General features: G+C 41.3%; 2 protein-coding genes across 4 annotated transcripts; both read left to right on the plus strand.

Annotated features, from left to right (window-relative positions):
• Nucleotides 1-1,911: 1,911 nt before the first annotated feature.
• On the plus strand, nucleotides 1,912-7,494 carry trim110 (tripartite motif containing 110). The gene is made up of 8 exons (XM_034232100.1): nucleotides 1,912-2,011; nucleotides 2,628-3,132; nucleotides 3,213-3,302; nucleotides 3,390-3,623; nucleotides 4,953-4,975; nucleotides 5,153-5,298; nucleotides 5,888-6,159; nucleotides 6,802-7,494. The coding sequence occupies exons 1-8, from the start codon at nucleotides 1,977-1,979 to the stop codon at nucleotides 7,069-7,071; spliced, it is 1,575 nt and encodes a 524-aa protein (XP_034087991.1). The 5' UTR covers nucleotides 1,912-1,976; the 3' UTR covers nucleotides 7,072-7,494.
• A 4-nt stretch (nucleotides 7,495-7,498) lies between these two features.
• On the plus strand, nucleotides 7,499-12,219 carry cbln12 (cerebellin 12). 3 transcript variants are annotated; one of them, XM_034232098.1, is made up of 4 exons: nucleotides 7,499-8,372; nucleotides 8,958-9,790; nucleotides 11,429-11,548; nucleotides 11,634-12,219. In XM_034232098.1, the coding sequence occupies exons 2-4, from the start codon at nucleotides 9,509-9,511 to the stop codon at nucleotides 11,829-11,831; spliced, it is 600 nt and encodes a 199-aa protein (XP_034087989.1). In that variant the 5' UTR covers nucleotides 7,499-8,372; nucleotides 8,958-9,508; the 3' UTR covers nucleotides 11,832-12,219. The 3 variants fall into 3 exon arrangements, with proteins under 3 accessions (XP_034087989.1, XP_034087988.1, XP_034087990.1); XM_034232097.1 differs by having other exon boundaries at nucleotides 9,063-9,790; XM_034232099.1 differs by having other exon boundaries at nucleotides 9,089-9,790.
• Nucleotides 12,220-14,216: the final 1,997 nt, after the last annotated feature.

The following is a 14,216-nucleotide window of genomic DNA, read 5'->3' on the forward strand; positions in this document are numbered from 1 at the left end:
TGAATTTGTGTACACAATTTAATGACAATCCCACCTGGGTTTTGGCTACATTTCAAAGCTTCATTTCTAACTAATTGGGTGCTTAATCACCTGTGTGTAAGTGCAAAGGAAACATGCGCAATTTATTATTTTGTTCCATCTCTCTCTATACATGCAGAGAATGCTCTAAGCTTCCTTGTTGCTTGCTACCTTTGATCATTTATGCTTTAGGGATCAGTTGTTTTGGCTACGGGAAACATACTGGCCTCATCATGTATGGGAAACAAGTTTATTTTAATATTAAAAGTTGAATGACTTGGTCATGTAAATACAGTTACATATTCAGGGAGGTTAAACTAGTGTTCTTGTGTGTGCAGGTGCAGTCATGGTTAACTTAACTCATTGTTCTCAAACATTTTCTGTCAGGCCCCCCTTTGGAGAAAAAAATAAAGTCGAGCTCCCCCAACACAAATAGTCACGTAATGGGCCAAGTTAACATTTATTAAAATATATCAATATGAACGTGAGCATTCCTTTCAAAAAAATAAAAAAAATCACTTTGCTAGAACAGTGATAATAAAACAATGCTCCATAAGTCTGTGTGCTCAAAAAAATAAATACAATTGTGCAATCCCTTTGCCAGAACAATAAGTTATAATACTTTGCCACTTTGCAATCTGTGCAAAAAAATGAAAAGAAAGAAAATGCTGATATTTGGCAAAAAAGTGTGTCTTATCACAGCATTATCTGCAATGAGCCTGTTTTGCACTGCACATTTCTTCAAAACGGGGTTGCAGGCTCAGTGGCGGCGCCAGAGATTTTCTTTTGGGGGTGCTGTGGGTAATCTAAACACTGAGAGAGTTATCTGAGCCTCTCAGTCTGACAGGCGAGAGTTCTCCGTCCACCTTGTTGTTGAAAAAGCTCCTTCTATCCGTTAGCGTAGCTAGCTAGCACCAGATGCTAACAACAACAATCTCCGGCCGGTATCGGTGCACTCTCTCTCTATCTCAGAGCCGAGCTTGAATGAAACACAGAGACCAGACGTACTTGTACTGTACTGTAGCATATTATTTTCGAATCATACATTTTTCAAATTATGAATTTCACACATACAAATAAAAAATACATACATTTCTTGGGGGTGCTTAGGGGGTGCTATGGCTATCCTAGGGGGACCTGCAGCACCCCTTAGTGCCCCCCTGACGCCGCCTATTGACCTTCCATCCTCAAAATGTACATTACACACCTGTGTCCTACAGCGCGCTCATAGGTTTCTAAGGTTTCTAAGGTTTCTAAGTGTTACTTCCGCCGGTCATGCCGACGTCTTTTATTTTGTTTGTCATAACATTTTTTCCTCCTGGTCTCTGGCTCCCCCTGTCACGCCCCCCACTTTGAGAAACACTGACTCAACTGATGGCAAAAAAGTGAAGTTTAAGCCATTGACAGTGATATATAATTATCAGTATTTTTCTGATCAACAGGATCGGTGGAAGTGGGAGAATTTTTGTTAAAGTGGCTATGCACGTTACCTATTAAGAAAGAAATACAGATGTGTATGGAATATAAATGTAAATGGTCTGCAAAGGCTAAAAGTTATTTGAATATTAAAGCATAAAAACATGTCACAGAGGCACAAAATACAAATATGAAGCTGAAAATGAGCATAATAGAGTCCCTTTAAGGTTGATATTGCACACTGAATATAAAGACAAATTAAAAGTCACACTTTATTATCAGAGAGGTTGCTGATATAACAGACAGGGAGATGTTTTTTCCACTCACAGTGTCATATGACGTGTTAAGTAGTCACTGTTTCAGTTCCAAAAGATGATGTAAAGTTAACTTCAAAGTTACCTAATAATTTTCCCTTGGCCACCTCCAGGGTCATGTGACCTCTCTGAGTCCGGTGCAAACCACTAAAGCAGACACCGAGGGTGGGTGGATCTTTTGGGATTAGCCTCCTCGGTCAACAACACTGACCACACTCACCCTCACCGATGGCCACAGTCGGCAAACACCAGGGCATCAGCAGGTAAGAAACACCATTTTGTTTGTAAAAAATCACATTCAGTTCTGACAAGCACATGTGTGTTCGTAGTTAAAGATGTAAAAGCCGAGCACATGCTGAGAGTAAATCCGGCCAACAATCTCTCAAGGAGGATCTCCTGATCCCCTGTAACTGTGCTTAGTGGAGTTAACACTCATGTTCATTGTTGCAACCCCTTTATCCTTAATGTGATAACCAGCAAGTCTACATTTTAAACGCCATTAACGCTCACTTAAACCCATTAGGATATGTAGTGTTATTTTTGTCCAACCTCAGAACATTTTCACAGTAATGGTGGTTTAGTATTCTATTCATAGAGCGCGGTAGGCAAAAGCCCAGGAGACAGGATTACTGTTCAGCGTGCACAGTTGGAGTAAACTTCCCACCAGCTCAACAAGAACTGCGCATTATAATTCACATTCTTACGTATAACAGCAGCAGGTACATTTGTAAATAATGTCTTTCAATTTGTGTGAATAAATCCACAACTTGGTTACATTTTCCGAGCACGTACAATTACTCACAGGAATCAAAATCAGTGTGTATCTGGTTTCTGTCTTACAAACTGTATAGTGAGTAGCCTTGTGTGACACATACACAGTGATCCGCCCACCATGGCGTCCATGGAGGAAGAGCTGACCTGCTCCGTGTGCCGAGACTGCTTCAGCAAATCCCACCCTCTGCCCTGCGGTCACAGCTTCTGCCCCACCTGCATCCGCGAGGCCTGGAGTGGGCAGGGTGAGGTCAAAGGTCGCTTCAACTGCCCCCAGTGTCAGGAGGAGCACGGGGAGGTGCTGTGTGACTGCTGCCCTCCAGAGGAAGCGGTGGAAGGAAAGCCGCCATTGGCCGTCAAGACCTGCCTGAGGTGTGAAGTGTCGCTGTGTGCCCTACACCTCCAACCCCATCTGGAGAGGCCGGCGTTCAGCACCCACCTGCTGGTGGATCCGCTGGGGAACCTCTCCCAGCGGAAGTGCCAGACCCACGAAGAGATACTGAGATACTACTGCGCCGATGACAGGGAGTACGTGTGTGGAGACTGTCTGCTGGACGGAAGCCACGCTCAGCACAAAGTGAAGGCGCTGAGACAGGTGGAAGAGGATCTGAAGGTCAGCTGGAAGAAAATGTGTTTGTTTTGTAAACATTTTCAATGCACAGTTCCTGCATTGACTCATGTGTGATTCCCCAGGTCATTCTCCAAACCCTGCTAGGCAAAGCAGAGGAGAAGATGAAAGATGGAGAGCGAATCCTCAAGGAGCATGAGTGTATTGTCATGGCTGTGAGTTGGAATTTTTTCAAATGCATTAGATATTTTTGATTATATTTAATCGCTGATCTTGCGCCAATCTCTCCCGACTGATTTCAGGACTCCCTGATGGATGACATCTCCCAGGTGGAGCGGCTGGGCTCAGACCTGCAGATCCAGGTGACGAAGCTGGTGGGCGCTCTGAGGGAGATCACCACGAGGGAGAGGCAGCAGGTGATAGAGCGAGTGCATGAAGACTGCTCCAAGGTGAGAGACGGTATGAGCCAGGCGCTGAGCATCCAGTACTACTTGGCCTCGCTGCTGTCAGAGACCGACCCCTTCCTGCTCATCTGGGTGAGGACTGACTCACTGATGTACACACTTGATCTGTTGACATACAAATGCATGTATTCTGATGTATTATAAGTAGGGTAGCCACTGTGAATAATGATGATACAGTGTTGTCAGTCATGCAGAAAAACCTAAAACAATTTAGCTTCTGATGTGCTGAACTAAGCTCAATCAGTTGTCCTTTAGCTAACCGTTAGCAATGCAAGTGGCATGGCTCAAGGGCTCTTTCAAAACATGTCTTTGGTTGTTATCTTTCAAAACACATGTATGCTCAAGGATGGAGAATCTGTAGGGAACAGGACAAGATTTTGGTAACCAAAGTTTTCACATTTACGGTAATTAAGTTTGAGATGGTTTTGTCTAAATAGACACAACTTGTTGGTGTATCATATGTTTACCTAGCATATCTTAACTCAGCTGGTGAAAACTGAATGGAGGTCACTTTTGATAAGGTATTAACATTGCTGAATAACTGACTGAATGTGCCTGGTTTCAAATGTGTTAATGGTAAATGGACAGCATTTAGAAGCGTAGCGCCTTTCTTGCTTTTGCGTCTATTCAAAGGGATTTACAACAACACATGTCAGCATTTAAACACATTTATACAGACGCAGATATTAGGCTCAGGGGATTGAACCACAGCCGCTCTCCACATGTTGCTAAATCCTGATTACAGCTTTATTTAATGACACAATGTTTAAATTTGGCCCAAACCAGTGGAAAGAGAACAGACAAAACTGCACTAAACTAATACAAGAAATAACCAAAATGGTTCTAAATTTGACAGTTATGGAGACATTTTATCTTCAAGGCTGAGGCCCCTGGTAGACTTTAGCCTATGTTTAAAACTTTGCCTAAGTCGCCCCCCCCACCCCCTAGATTTTTGGCAGTCGTCCTGCCTAATTAAGGCAAAAAGATGTTCAGGGCCTTTAAGCTGTTATTTGTTTTAGCACAAAGCCAATTCATCTTTAAAAAAAGAGACAAAAACACACAGAAGATGCTGTCATCAAAAAGTTTTAGCTTATCAAGAATCTGAGCTATGCAGCACAGCCGTTCAAACATCATGATTTATGTTGCATAAGCTTATACAGTACATCTTGGGAAAAAATGGCACATATACATTCCCACAGATGTGGTTAGTTATATGTTTGTGTGAAGCTTCCTCTTTGTGTTTGTTTGTTTGTTTGTTTGTTTGTTTGTTTGTTTGTTTGTTTGTTTGTTTGTTTGCTTTCTTATCCTGCTGGGCTGGACTGTAAGGGATGTTTGCAATTTCTTTTGTAAATGAATTCTTTTCTGTCATGTTTTTCTCGGCTGTCCTTGACTCTTTCTTAGGCCTTTCAATCGGACGACACAAAGTAAGTCCAGAACAAAACTGTGTCATCATTTGTGTTGATGCAGTCTTTGTCTGTTGGAATCACTAGATGTAACGATTACACCCTACATGCCTTTTATCTTTAAAAATATATATATTTTGTTTCTCATCAACAAGATAGTCCCTCTCCTGCAGCATGTGTTGTTCTCTTATATCCTAGGTTACTAGCAGACCTGGACAGCCCAGTTTATGTCCCTGATGCCATCAGTCTGGACAGGAAACACATCTTGGAGGACATAGAGAGCAAGTATCGAGATTTCATAACCGGCACCCTCCGCTGCCTCAGTGAACTCAAGAGGGAGCTCTGTGAGTGCAGATGGGTGACATACCCAATTTATTTAAATCTGAAATAATACGGTGATACAGTAAAAAGAAGCTAGTTTCTATATTCAAATTCTTACAACAGGTTCTCTGGATTATATTAAGTTAACAGGTCCTTTTTCGGAAGAGACATTGCTGTGCTGGTTTTAAAATGCAGTAGTGTGGACCATCACCTACAATGTGTTGGAGCTGTGGCCGATAGAAGCACAAGTGTACAATAGTGATGTCATTAAGTTACAGAAGTAAAAAAAGGAGTCCAATGGAGGTGTTTCAGGATGGGGTGGAATGTGTGGAAGAGAAAGGGGACTTGGAATTGTAGCCTTTTGCAGACCATTTTCAAGCTAAACAACCTATATGACACTACAGGAAAGGGAAAACCCCAAAAAGTTTAAAAGGGCCTCTTGAATATCTTTGGAAAATTGTTTTTATTGCTTTTTTACCAAGAGCTAGATTTGAAGATTTGTCCTCATATTTATTTATAAAAAAAATGTACAGCCTTTAGAGTAGCCGAGCATGACGGCTGCCTCTAACTCTCTCCTTGCTTTGCTTCGTCTGTTATTCTTCTCTCATACAGTGACCAGTCGTTTGACTCTGGACACTTACACAGCCCATCCTCTGTTGAGCATCTCTGATGATCTTCGCTCCGTGACGCGGGTACGAAACCGCCAACCACACCCTGCTCACCCCGAACGTTTCGACCACTGGCCGCAGGTCCTCACCGCCCAGACCATCGCCTCTGGGACTCACTACTGGGAGCTGGAAGCTGAGGGATTCTGGGACATTGGCGTCAGCTATAGAAGTATTCGGCGGAAAGGCAAAGACGGTAACGCCTTTGGGAACAATAAGGTACATATGCTAAGGGTGTTTGTTCAATTTAGAGCATTTAGCCATTCAAATTTGATATATGTCACATAATATTTTCAGTGTTGAAGGTTTGGTCTATAAAATATGATCAGAAATGGCTCTGGCTGATGGTAGGGTAGTTGTCTACCATTTGGTAGGTCAGTGCTTCCATTCCCAGCCCCCACAACCATTGTGTTAATGTATCCTTGACTTGGGTTGCAAAGAGTGGAAATCGCTATATAAATGCAGTCCATTCATCATTTATAATACAAAAATTCCAATAGAAATCTCCCAGTGTACAATTCAAATTGCTTGTGTTCCCTGATAAACAGTCATAAAGATACGTTCACAGACAACAGAGAAAGATCTTTAGTCTTTAGCAATAGATTCAGATTCAGATTACTTTAGTATGCATTACATTTGGATAACATGGAAATGTATATTTAGCTCCGGCACATAAGACAACATACAGCACATCATACAATTAACACACATCATCACAATTATGCATCTTAAATTCTAAAGGTGACTTTCTGTTGAATCAAACCCTAAACATTGTTGGTACTTGACAATCAATTGTTTCAGCTGTAGTTTGAACCAAAAGGACATATTCCTGGATTTAAAAGGTGGTTGTTAAACGTCTAGGTGTCATGGAGTTTGACGCAGCAGCACGACAGGAAGTTGGCTGCTTGGCACAACCGCAGGAAGACCCGCCTTACGTACCAAATGACCGGCAACCGTGTTTCCGTCACCGTGGACTACGGAGCGGGCACCATCACCTTCTCCGAGGTGAAACCATCCAACCACCTGACCCACCTCCACACGTTCTCCACCACGTTCACTGAGTCCGTGTGCTTGGGCTTTGGACTCTACAAAGCTGAGCTCAACAGTCACATCACCATCCTCAAAGTCTGAGGTGGAAAAAAAGACAAAGGGGGACGGAGAAAACACGCTGACTGGCACCATGCTGGTTTAACTTAGACAAAGCCATGCCAAGACAAAGCGCTGCTGATTTATTTCTGGAAGCTAACTGGAACTTTGAGCCTCTCTAATATTTCTCTCCCCTTACATCCAAGCCTGAGCTCGTCTTATAAAGAACAAAACCATATTTCCTAGATCAGGTGATATTGATATGGAAATATCAGAGATATTTGAGAATGGAACATTCAATGAGTGGATATAAGTGCATCGTAACAGGAAAGCAACTGAAGCAACTAACGAAGCACTTTTATACTAATAAAGGACTGGCTTATCTAAAGCCAGTTGAGTAGCACTTGAAATGTTTTGGCTCTATGAAACCTGATGTACTTATATGATTCTGTTTTCTTCAAGGTTGTGTCTTCCTGGTCGAATGTACTTATTGTAAGTCGCTTTGGATAAAAGCGTCAGCTAAATGCAATGTAATGTAATGTAATGTAATGTAAAAAGAGGCTCCTTTGAAAAGACTCAAATAGGTTTTGGAAACCAAATTGCAAGATTGTTGTGTGCTTTTCATTCTACAGCGATCAAAACTGCAGATGACTGGTCTGGTTGGATTGGTTTAGATATAACAACTGTATGAAGAAGGTTGTAAGATGTTTTGAAATGCATTCCATCCATTCTTAAGCACCTTCCTCAGTTCTGACTGAAAGCTTCTTTTTGTAAATAACAAATGACACAAATATTTTCAGCTATTACATGTCTGTATGTAAAAGAAACGAATATCCTCACAGAGAAATGTATGCTATGTTCCATTCACCCAGTCTCATAATACATGCTCCCTAGCTACATGAAGCATAGGAGGTGTAAAGATTTTCCACTCCACAGGTGAAAGAAAGAGCATTTAAACCCTTCCAACTCCAATTGAAAAACAGGAAGGAATCACTTATTTGAAAAAGAAAAACAACTGCCACTGACTCGCTAAGTTGGCTGTTTGAAGCAGCTCACATCCCCAATTATTTTGCAATTTTTCTTTATTTCACGGTAAAGATGAGTGGGTGGATGTAACATAGAGGAGGGTGAGAAAGAAGCAGAAGGAAAGGGGGGGGGTTGGCTGAGAGAAAGACAAGGATAGAGAGATAGAGAGAGGGAACAGAGCATACTGTGGCTTGGTTACGATCACACTGACTGCCGTGCTGAGAGATAATGTTAGAGGAGCCAGAGAACGTGGATTTTTTGACCATATAACAACTGTTTTTCACCTGGTATGGAATACAAGAATATTCGGAAGGAAACAGGTGATCATCTATTTTCTATTCACTTAGGGATAGTACTATAAAGAAATATCCGGGTCATTTTATACCACTTGTTTTAAGTTGAATAGTTTATAATATTGCAATAATGTGAATCTTATCAGTCCAGAAAACTGTATGTATTTGTGTGCGATGACAATTTCATTAAAGCTACGAAGGAGATGTTTTCACACGTCTTAGTCAACAATAAATGATTTTAAAATGTACTGTTTTAAACTTATCCTGTATTAAATGTCACATTTCTACGAGTTAAACAACAGAAAGGCTGCTAAAAATTCTCAACAGTGCAATTTTTGTTTTATGTATAGCTACTATATTTGTGTCTGTAAGTGTGAAACAAAAGCACAAGCGAGAACAAGAGTATGTATGTTGTGTGAGGGAATTTGTGTTGAGCAGCGTCGGATGGAGGAGGGGGGGGGGGGATACGTGTAAAAGACAGATGGTCACTCAGTGGAGTTGTTCCCCCACACCCTCTCTATTTCGCACTCCCTTCTGGGTCCTACATCCTTTGCTTGTCACCTCTCCAAAATCTTACCTCATCTGTTTTTTTCTCTCACCTCTCATCATCAGCATCTTTCAATCCCCCACCATCCTTCACTCCCTCTCCATCTCCATCAGTTAAAGTCTGAACTTGGATCTTTTCTCACTTTGCAAACCTTTTTTCCTTTTTCTCAGCTACATATCTTCTGCCTTCTTGTCAGGTTTTCTTTTTGCCAAAGAAATCAACTTGAAAATACCGATTCAAGAATTGTGTTGTGATTGTCATTCTGGCCCCTGCTGACACAGCACGTAGGACACTGAACACAATTGGGATTTCTGGTGGGCAAACAAGTAAACTCAGAAGACAAGACAGAAAGGGAGTGATTGACAGCTATGGCCAGGGAGGAATTCTAAATATTTTTCCTGAATATAATTTTTTTGTGAGACACATAGACACTTCTACTGCTGCGTAGGTGCATATTAATGTACTTCAGACAAAATTACATAAGAGGTTAAACTTTGGAACATTTTACCACACACTTTTTCTTTCACTGTAGCATGTTTGTTTTCATTCCAAGTTGTGTTTGACACATACAGTAGAATCAATCAGAGATATTGGAGTAAACACGCCAGGTTCAGTCATGCACAGCAGGTCGGTCACCTTTGACCTCTCCATGCTGTTGGGGGTGTTGCTGTTGTGGGGGCCGATGGAGTCCAGGGGTCAGAATGACACAGAGCCCATCATCCTAGAGGGGAAGTGCCTGGTGGTGTGCGACTCCACTCCTTCATCCGAGCCCTCCGGGAACGCCCTGGGCATGTCGGTGCGCTCCGGCTCCGGGAGGGTGGCCTTCTCCGCCAGCCGCCAGACCAACCACGAGCCCACAGACATGAGCAACCGCACCATGATCATCTACTTTGATAATGTGAGTATTTTGTATTTAGATAAGAGGATGCTTGTTATTTTCCATGTCAAATAAAGCCCATTGACGATGAGAGGACAAATTACCCAGAGGTGTGGAATCAAGTCACATGACGTAGATTAAAGTCAGATTCAAGCCACAAATCGACAAAATCAAAACAGACCTGCAACTCAACTTTCAATAAGAAATGTATGAATGACTTGTGTTTAAACTTGGAATAGATACTTTCCCCAAGTCCAAAGATTTAAAAAATCCCTAACCAACAAATCAATTACCCTTGTTTAGGGACAACATTCCCAATGAATTCAGTTGCTTAGAGGCTTAGACTGGGCTCTTCACTGTGACCCTTTTCAAATAGAAGTTTGTACTAAGTTAAAGTTAAAAAATTCAACAAACAACAACTAAAGTGGGACCATACAGTGGAGAGTAATTGTCTGAACCTAGTTTTCCCTCTGTCTTTCAACAGATCAGGTGCATTAAATACAATCAACCATGAGACAAATGCCGGAAGTGATAACCAATTACAAATAAACATGGTGTAAATAAATAATGATAAATTAAATAATAAACACAAGCTAAATAAGCATTTTTGCTCCAATGTTAAAGCTAATTATGGAAGCCCATTTCTGCCACTTGAAAAAAATAAAATCCCCATGAAAAGTCATAATTATGAGATAGAAAAGTCGAAATAATGAGATAAAAAGTCATAATTATGAGATAAGAAGTGTGCATGCGCTGCAGTGGCGCTGTCTTCAAAGGTCCCTTCATCACCTTGCTGCTCTCCACCATGCAAACGGCATCTAGTCCTAAATAAGGTAACTATTACAGGTGACTTATGTTAGATGTTACATATAGCCTATATTGCAGCTAAACTACAACAATGCAGTTCATAGCTTTGACATTACCTGTTATGAACTATATGCCTATAGTTTTGTGGTAACGTTCACGGGTTAGAGTTAGGCTAGCAACTCACAGCAGCAGTATGCCTACACTATTGTCATTAGTGGCGTGAACGTTACCACAAAACTATAGGTATATATATTATAAAAATGTAAGTGGCGGAAATGGGCTTCCATAGCTATTTATTCTCAGTAAGTCAACACTAAATTCTCTAAATCCTCTTCTTCAAACCAATCCAACAGCATTCAATCAAGTTGCAGTAGTTCACAAAGAAGTAATGTAACGTTACTGAGTGACAGTTGGAAATAAATAAACCAAAGACAATTTCATTTGCATTCAAAAAATATGGTGGTAAAAACAAATTAGAGTTTTCCAAATGTGCATCATGACTCAAAACACAAAAGGGATGTTTGACAGAGTGGAAAGACCTGCTACTTGTGACTTGCAAAACAATTACTTGGTCATCTGCTAAGTACTTGGAAAATGTTTTCATGTGTAGTTTTGGAGAAAAAAACAAGATAATTACAATGCCATGTTATAAATAAGTTAGAGGTACAAACGTTCAGACTCACAGTGCAGACCTGCCAGCATTTTCATGTAAATGTTGAGCTTTGCTGTTGTGATGGAATTGTAGGGAAAAAAATGACTCAGTATCTGGGTGTGGCCTGACATCTAACTGCGTGGAAGAAAAATAATGACGTGCCGTGCCCCTTTTTCCACCCTCCCTTGCTGTTGCATCAGATTTTGGTGAATGTGGGCAATCATTTTGACCAGGAGAGCAGTGTGTTCCTGGCGCCAAGAAGGGGCGTGTACAGCTTCAACTTCCATGTTGTAAAGGCCTACAATAGACAAACTATTCAGGTAGGAAACCTCAACTATGATGATTTTTGTTTTATTGCATTGAACCAACATGCACTCCATAATCCCTTCGTTTTCTCTCTCTTAGGTCAGCTTGATGTTGAATGGCTGGCCTATGATTTCAGCTTTCGCTGGTGACCAGGATGTGACCAGAGAAGCCGCCACTAACGCCGGCCTGGTGATAATGGAGAAGGGGGACAAGGTTTACCTCAGATTGGAGAGAGGAAACCTGATGGGAGGCTGGAAGTACTCCACTTTCTCCGGGTTCCTGGTGTTCCCCCTGTGAGGAAGGTGGTTGAGGTGTTAGAAAGTGAAGAGTTTATCGCCGAGTGTGTTTCTTCAGAAAGGTGATGGAAAGGGAATCGGAGGTCGCAGTTGTGAGAAAGAAGCAGAGAAAAAAATAATGGATTGAAGAAATGGAAGGCTTCAATCTGAAACTCTGAAAATATTTGTTCGGTTATAAGAGATTACATTATAAAATAGCCAATGCGCAAAGTGGGCTTCTCTGCTCAAATTACATTTGATTTGATAAGTGTTTGCAACATTGCTGTGCTCCACATGGCATCCTGTCTAGCTTACAAATGTGCCCCTCTATATGCCTGTTAGTCTCCTGCAAAATGTTCATTTATATTTCTTTTAAAGAGAAAATATTGAAATAAAATCCTATAATATTGGCTCAGCATGTTGCTTTTATGCGGTGCATTGTCATAAATTGCTATATCCACACATTTTTTGCCAGAGTCAACGAAAACATTTGTAGATAAACACAAAGAAATAACTGATTTACTAATTGTGTGTCAGTATTCCTCCTTCCTCTGGTACTCTACCCACTGTGTGCCACGGCAGCTGTTTGTAAATATAGCTCCCACCAGCAGAGTCAGCGTTGGCGTGGATGGAGCAGACCCGCATGAGGCAGAGTGTGAGTGTGGAGGATAGCGGATACTCCTCGCAGTGCCGCAGACAGATGGAGGCCTTGGCGATCCGGCAGGCTCTTCTCTACAGGGCTGCCGTGGATAAAGTGTGGTGGGCTGTCACATTAAGTCACTTACGCTTCCCTGGTTCATGACCATCTCTGCCTGTTGGCCCTATTGCAGAATCAATCTTGACCTTAGAATACTGAAATATTAGGCCTCTTGCTATCGTTTACATTTTTTTGTGGTGTCATAGATCATATTCATTGTAAGCTGAGAAGGACAGCAATGTTAAGTATCATTTAAAAATAAACTAAATGCCAGATTTTCAACAGCGCACAACTGATGACTTGTTCGGATGCCCCATAGAAGGACCTGCTTGTTTTTTGGTAATATAATGAATTGTTATTAATACTACACCTCAAATATGTTAACTTAATCAGGTGGTATACTATTTTAAGTGCTAGTTAACACAACAATATATGGCAGCCACTCAATGAATTAAGGCGTGTAAACATGGTCAAGGTCATTTGCTAGTTCAAACAAAGCATCGGAATTGGTAAAAAAAAGTTGATTAAAAGACTTTAAATGATGCATAGCATCATCATAGCATTGGTGCCACAAAGACTTGTTTGAGTATTTCAGAAACTGCTGATGTACTGGAATGCAACGCATATAGCTGGCTGAAGTTTTCAGAAGAATGTTTGGAAAAAGAGCAAATATCCAGTCATTGGCAGTTCTCTGGAATGGCCTTGTTGATGTTAGACGACAACAGCTTCAGCTTCATTTAAATGCCACCTCAGCATTGTTGAGGACCATGCAGCTCCCTTTATAACCACACTATAGGCTACCTATCTTCTCTAATGGCTACTTCCAGCAGTAAAACATACAATTCAATTCTGAAGGCAAAAGGGGTGTAAGTAATAAAGAGCCTGGTGTACAAATCAATATCCTCATGAGAGCCTTCACGTGTGGGCCTGATTTTGAAGGCCTGTCATTAAGCAAGGTGTCAATTTATAATTTTGAGAGTTTCATTATTAGGCTACTTATGATTTTGTAGCCTACTTAGCCTACATGGGACGCATGCTTCCGATTAAATAAACATGCTGTGCCTGTGCCCATGCATAACCCACAAAAGGAAGAAAGGAGCGGGCTGAGTTGTTAATAGTCTTCCCATGTGCCTCCTAGGATAATCTGACGACCATTCTTTAAAAGAGCCTGAAATCATGTTTCAGCCTGTACACTTGAGGGCGCCAAAACCATGATCATACAGACCTGAATCAATGATGGAGGCTCACCAATCATCCCATTGGTACCTAGCAGACAGCTATTATTGATACCTCAACCTTTTATTATAAAGAAAAAAATCCGCCAAGGTGCCCACAAAGTCTGGAAGTATATTTTTTCATAAAGTACTAAGGTTATATCCCGCCATTAGGATAATTCCTGAGCTGAAGCAAATGTCATAAAACCATTAGAAAAAAAACAACAGTGTCATTCAGAAACAGGCCTACTGTGTTGTACAGTTCAGTAACCATTTAATGTGATTAAAACACCGTGTATTACTCTTCAGTCAGCTCTAAATGGTTAACGCTTTCTCACAGCAGTAAAACACCAACATTGAAGAAGATCACTTAGCCAATGATCCCAGCTAGGCCGCATTTATTGTTGTCTCAACCTAACTATGGCTCTCATCCCGCCCAAAAGTGGCCGCGCTGATGACGGATGGCCCCTGCCTCCAATAAAATAGCCGTATGCTG

The sequence above is a fragment of the Gymnodraco acuticeps genome, unplaced genomic scaffold (assembly GCF_902827175.1).
Source record: "Gymnodraco acuticeps unplaced genomic scaffold, fGymAcu1.1, whole genome shotgun sequence".
Lineage (NCBI taxonomy): Eukaryota > Metazoa > Chordata > Actinopteri > Perciformes > Bathydraconidae > Gymnodraco > Gymnodraco acuticeps.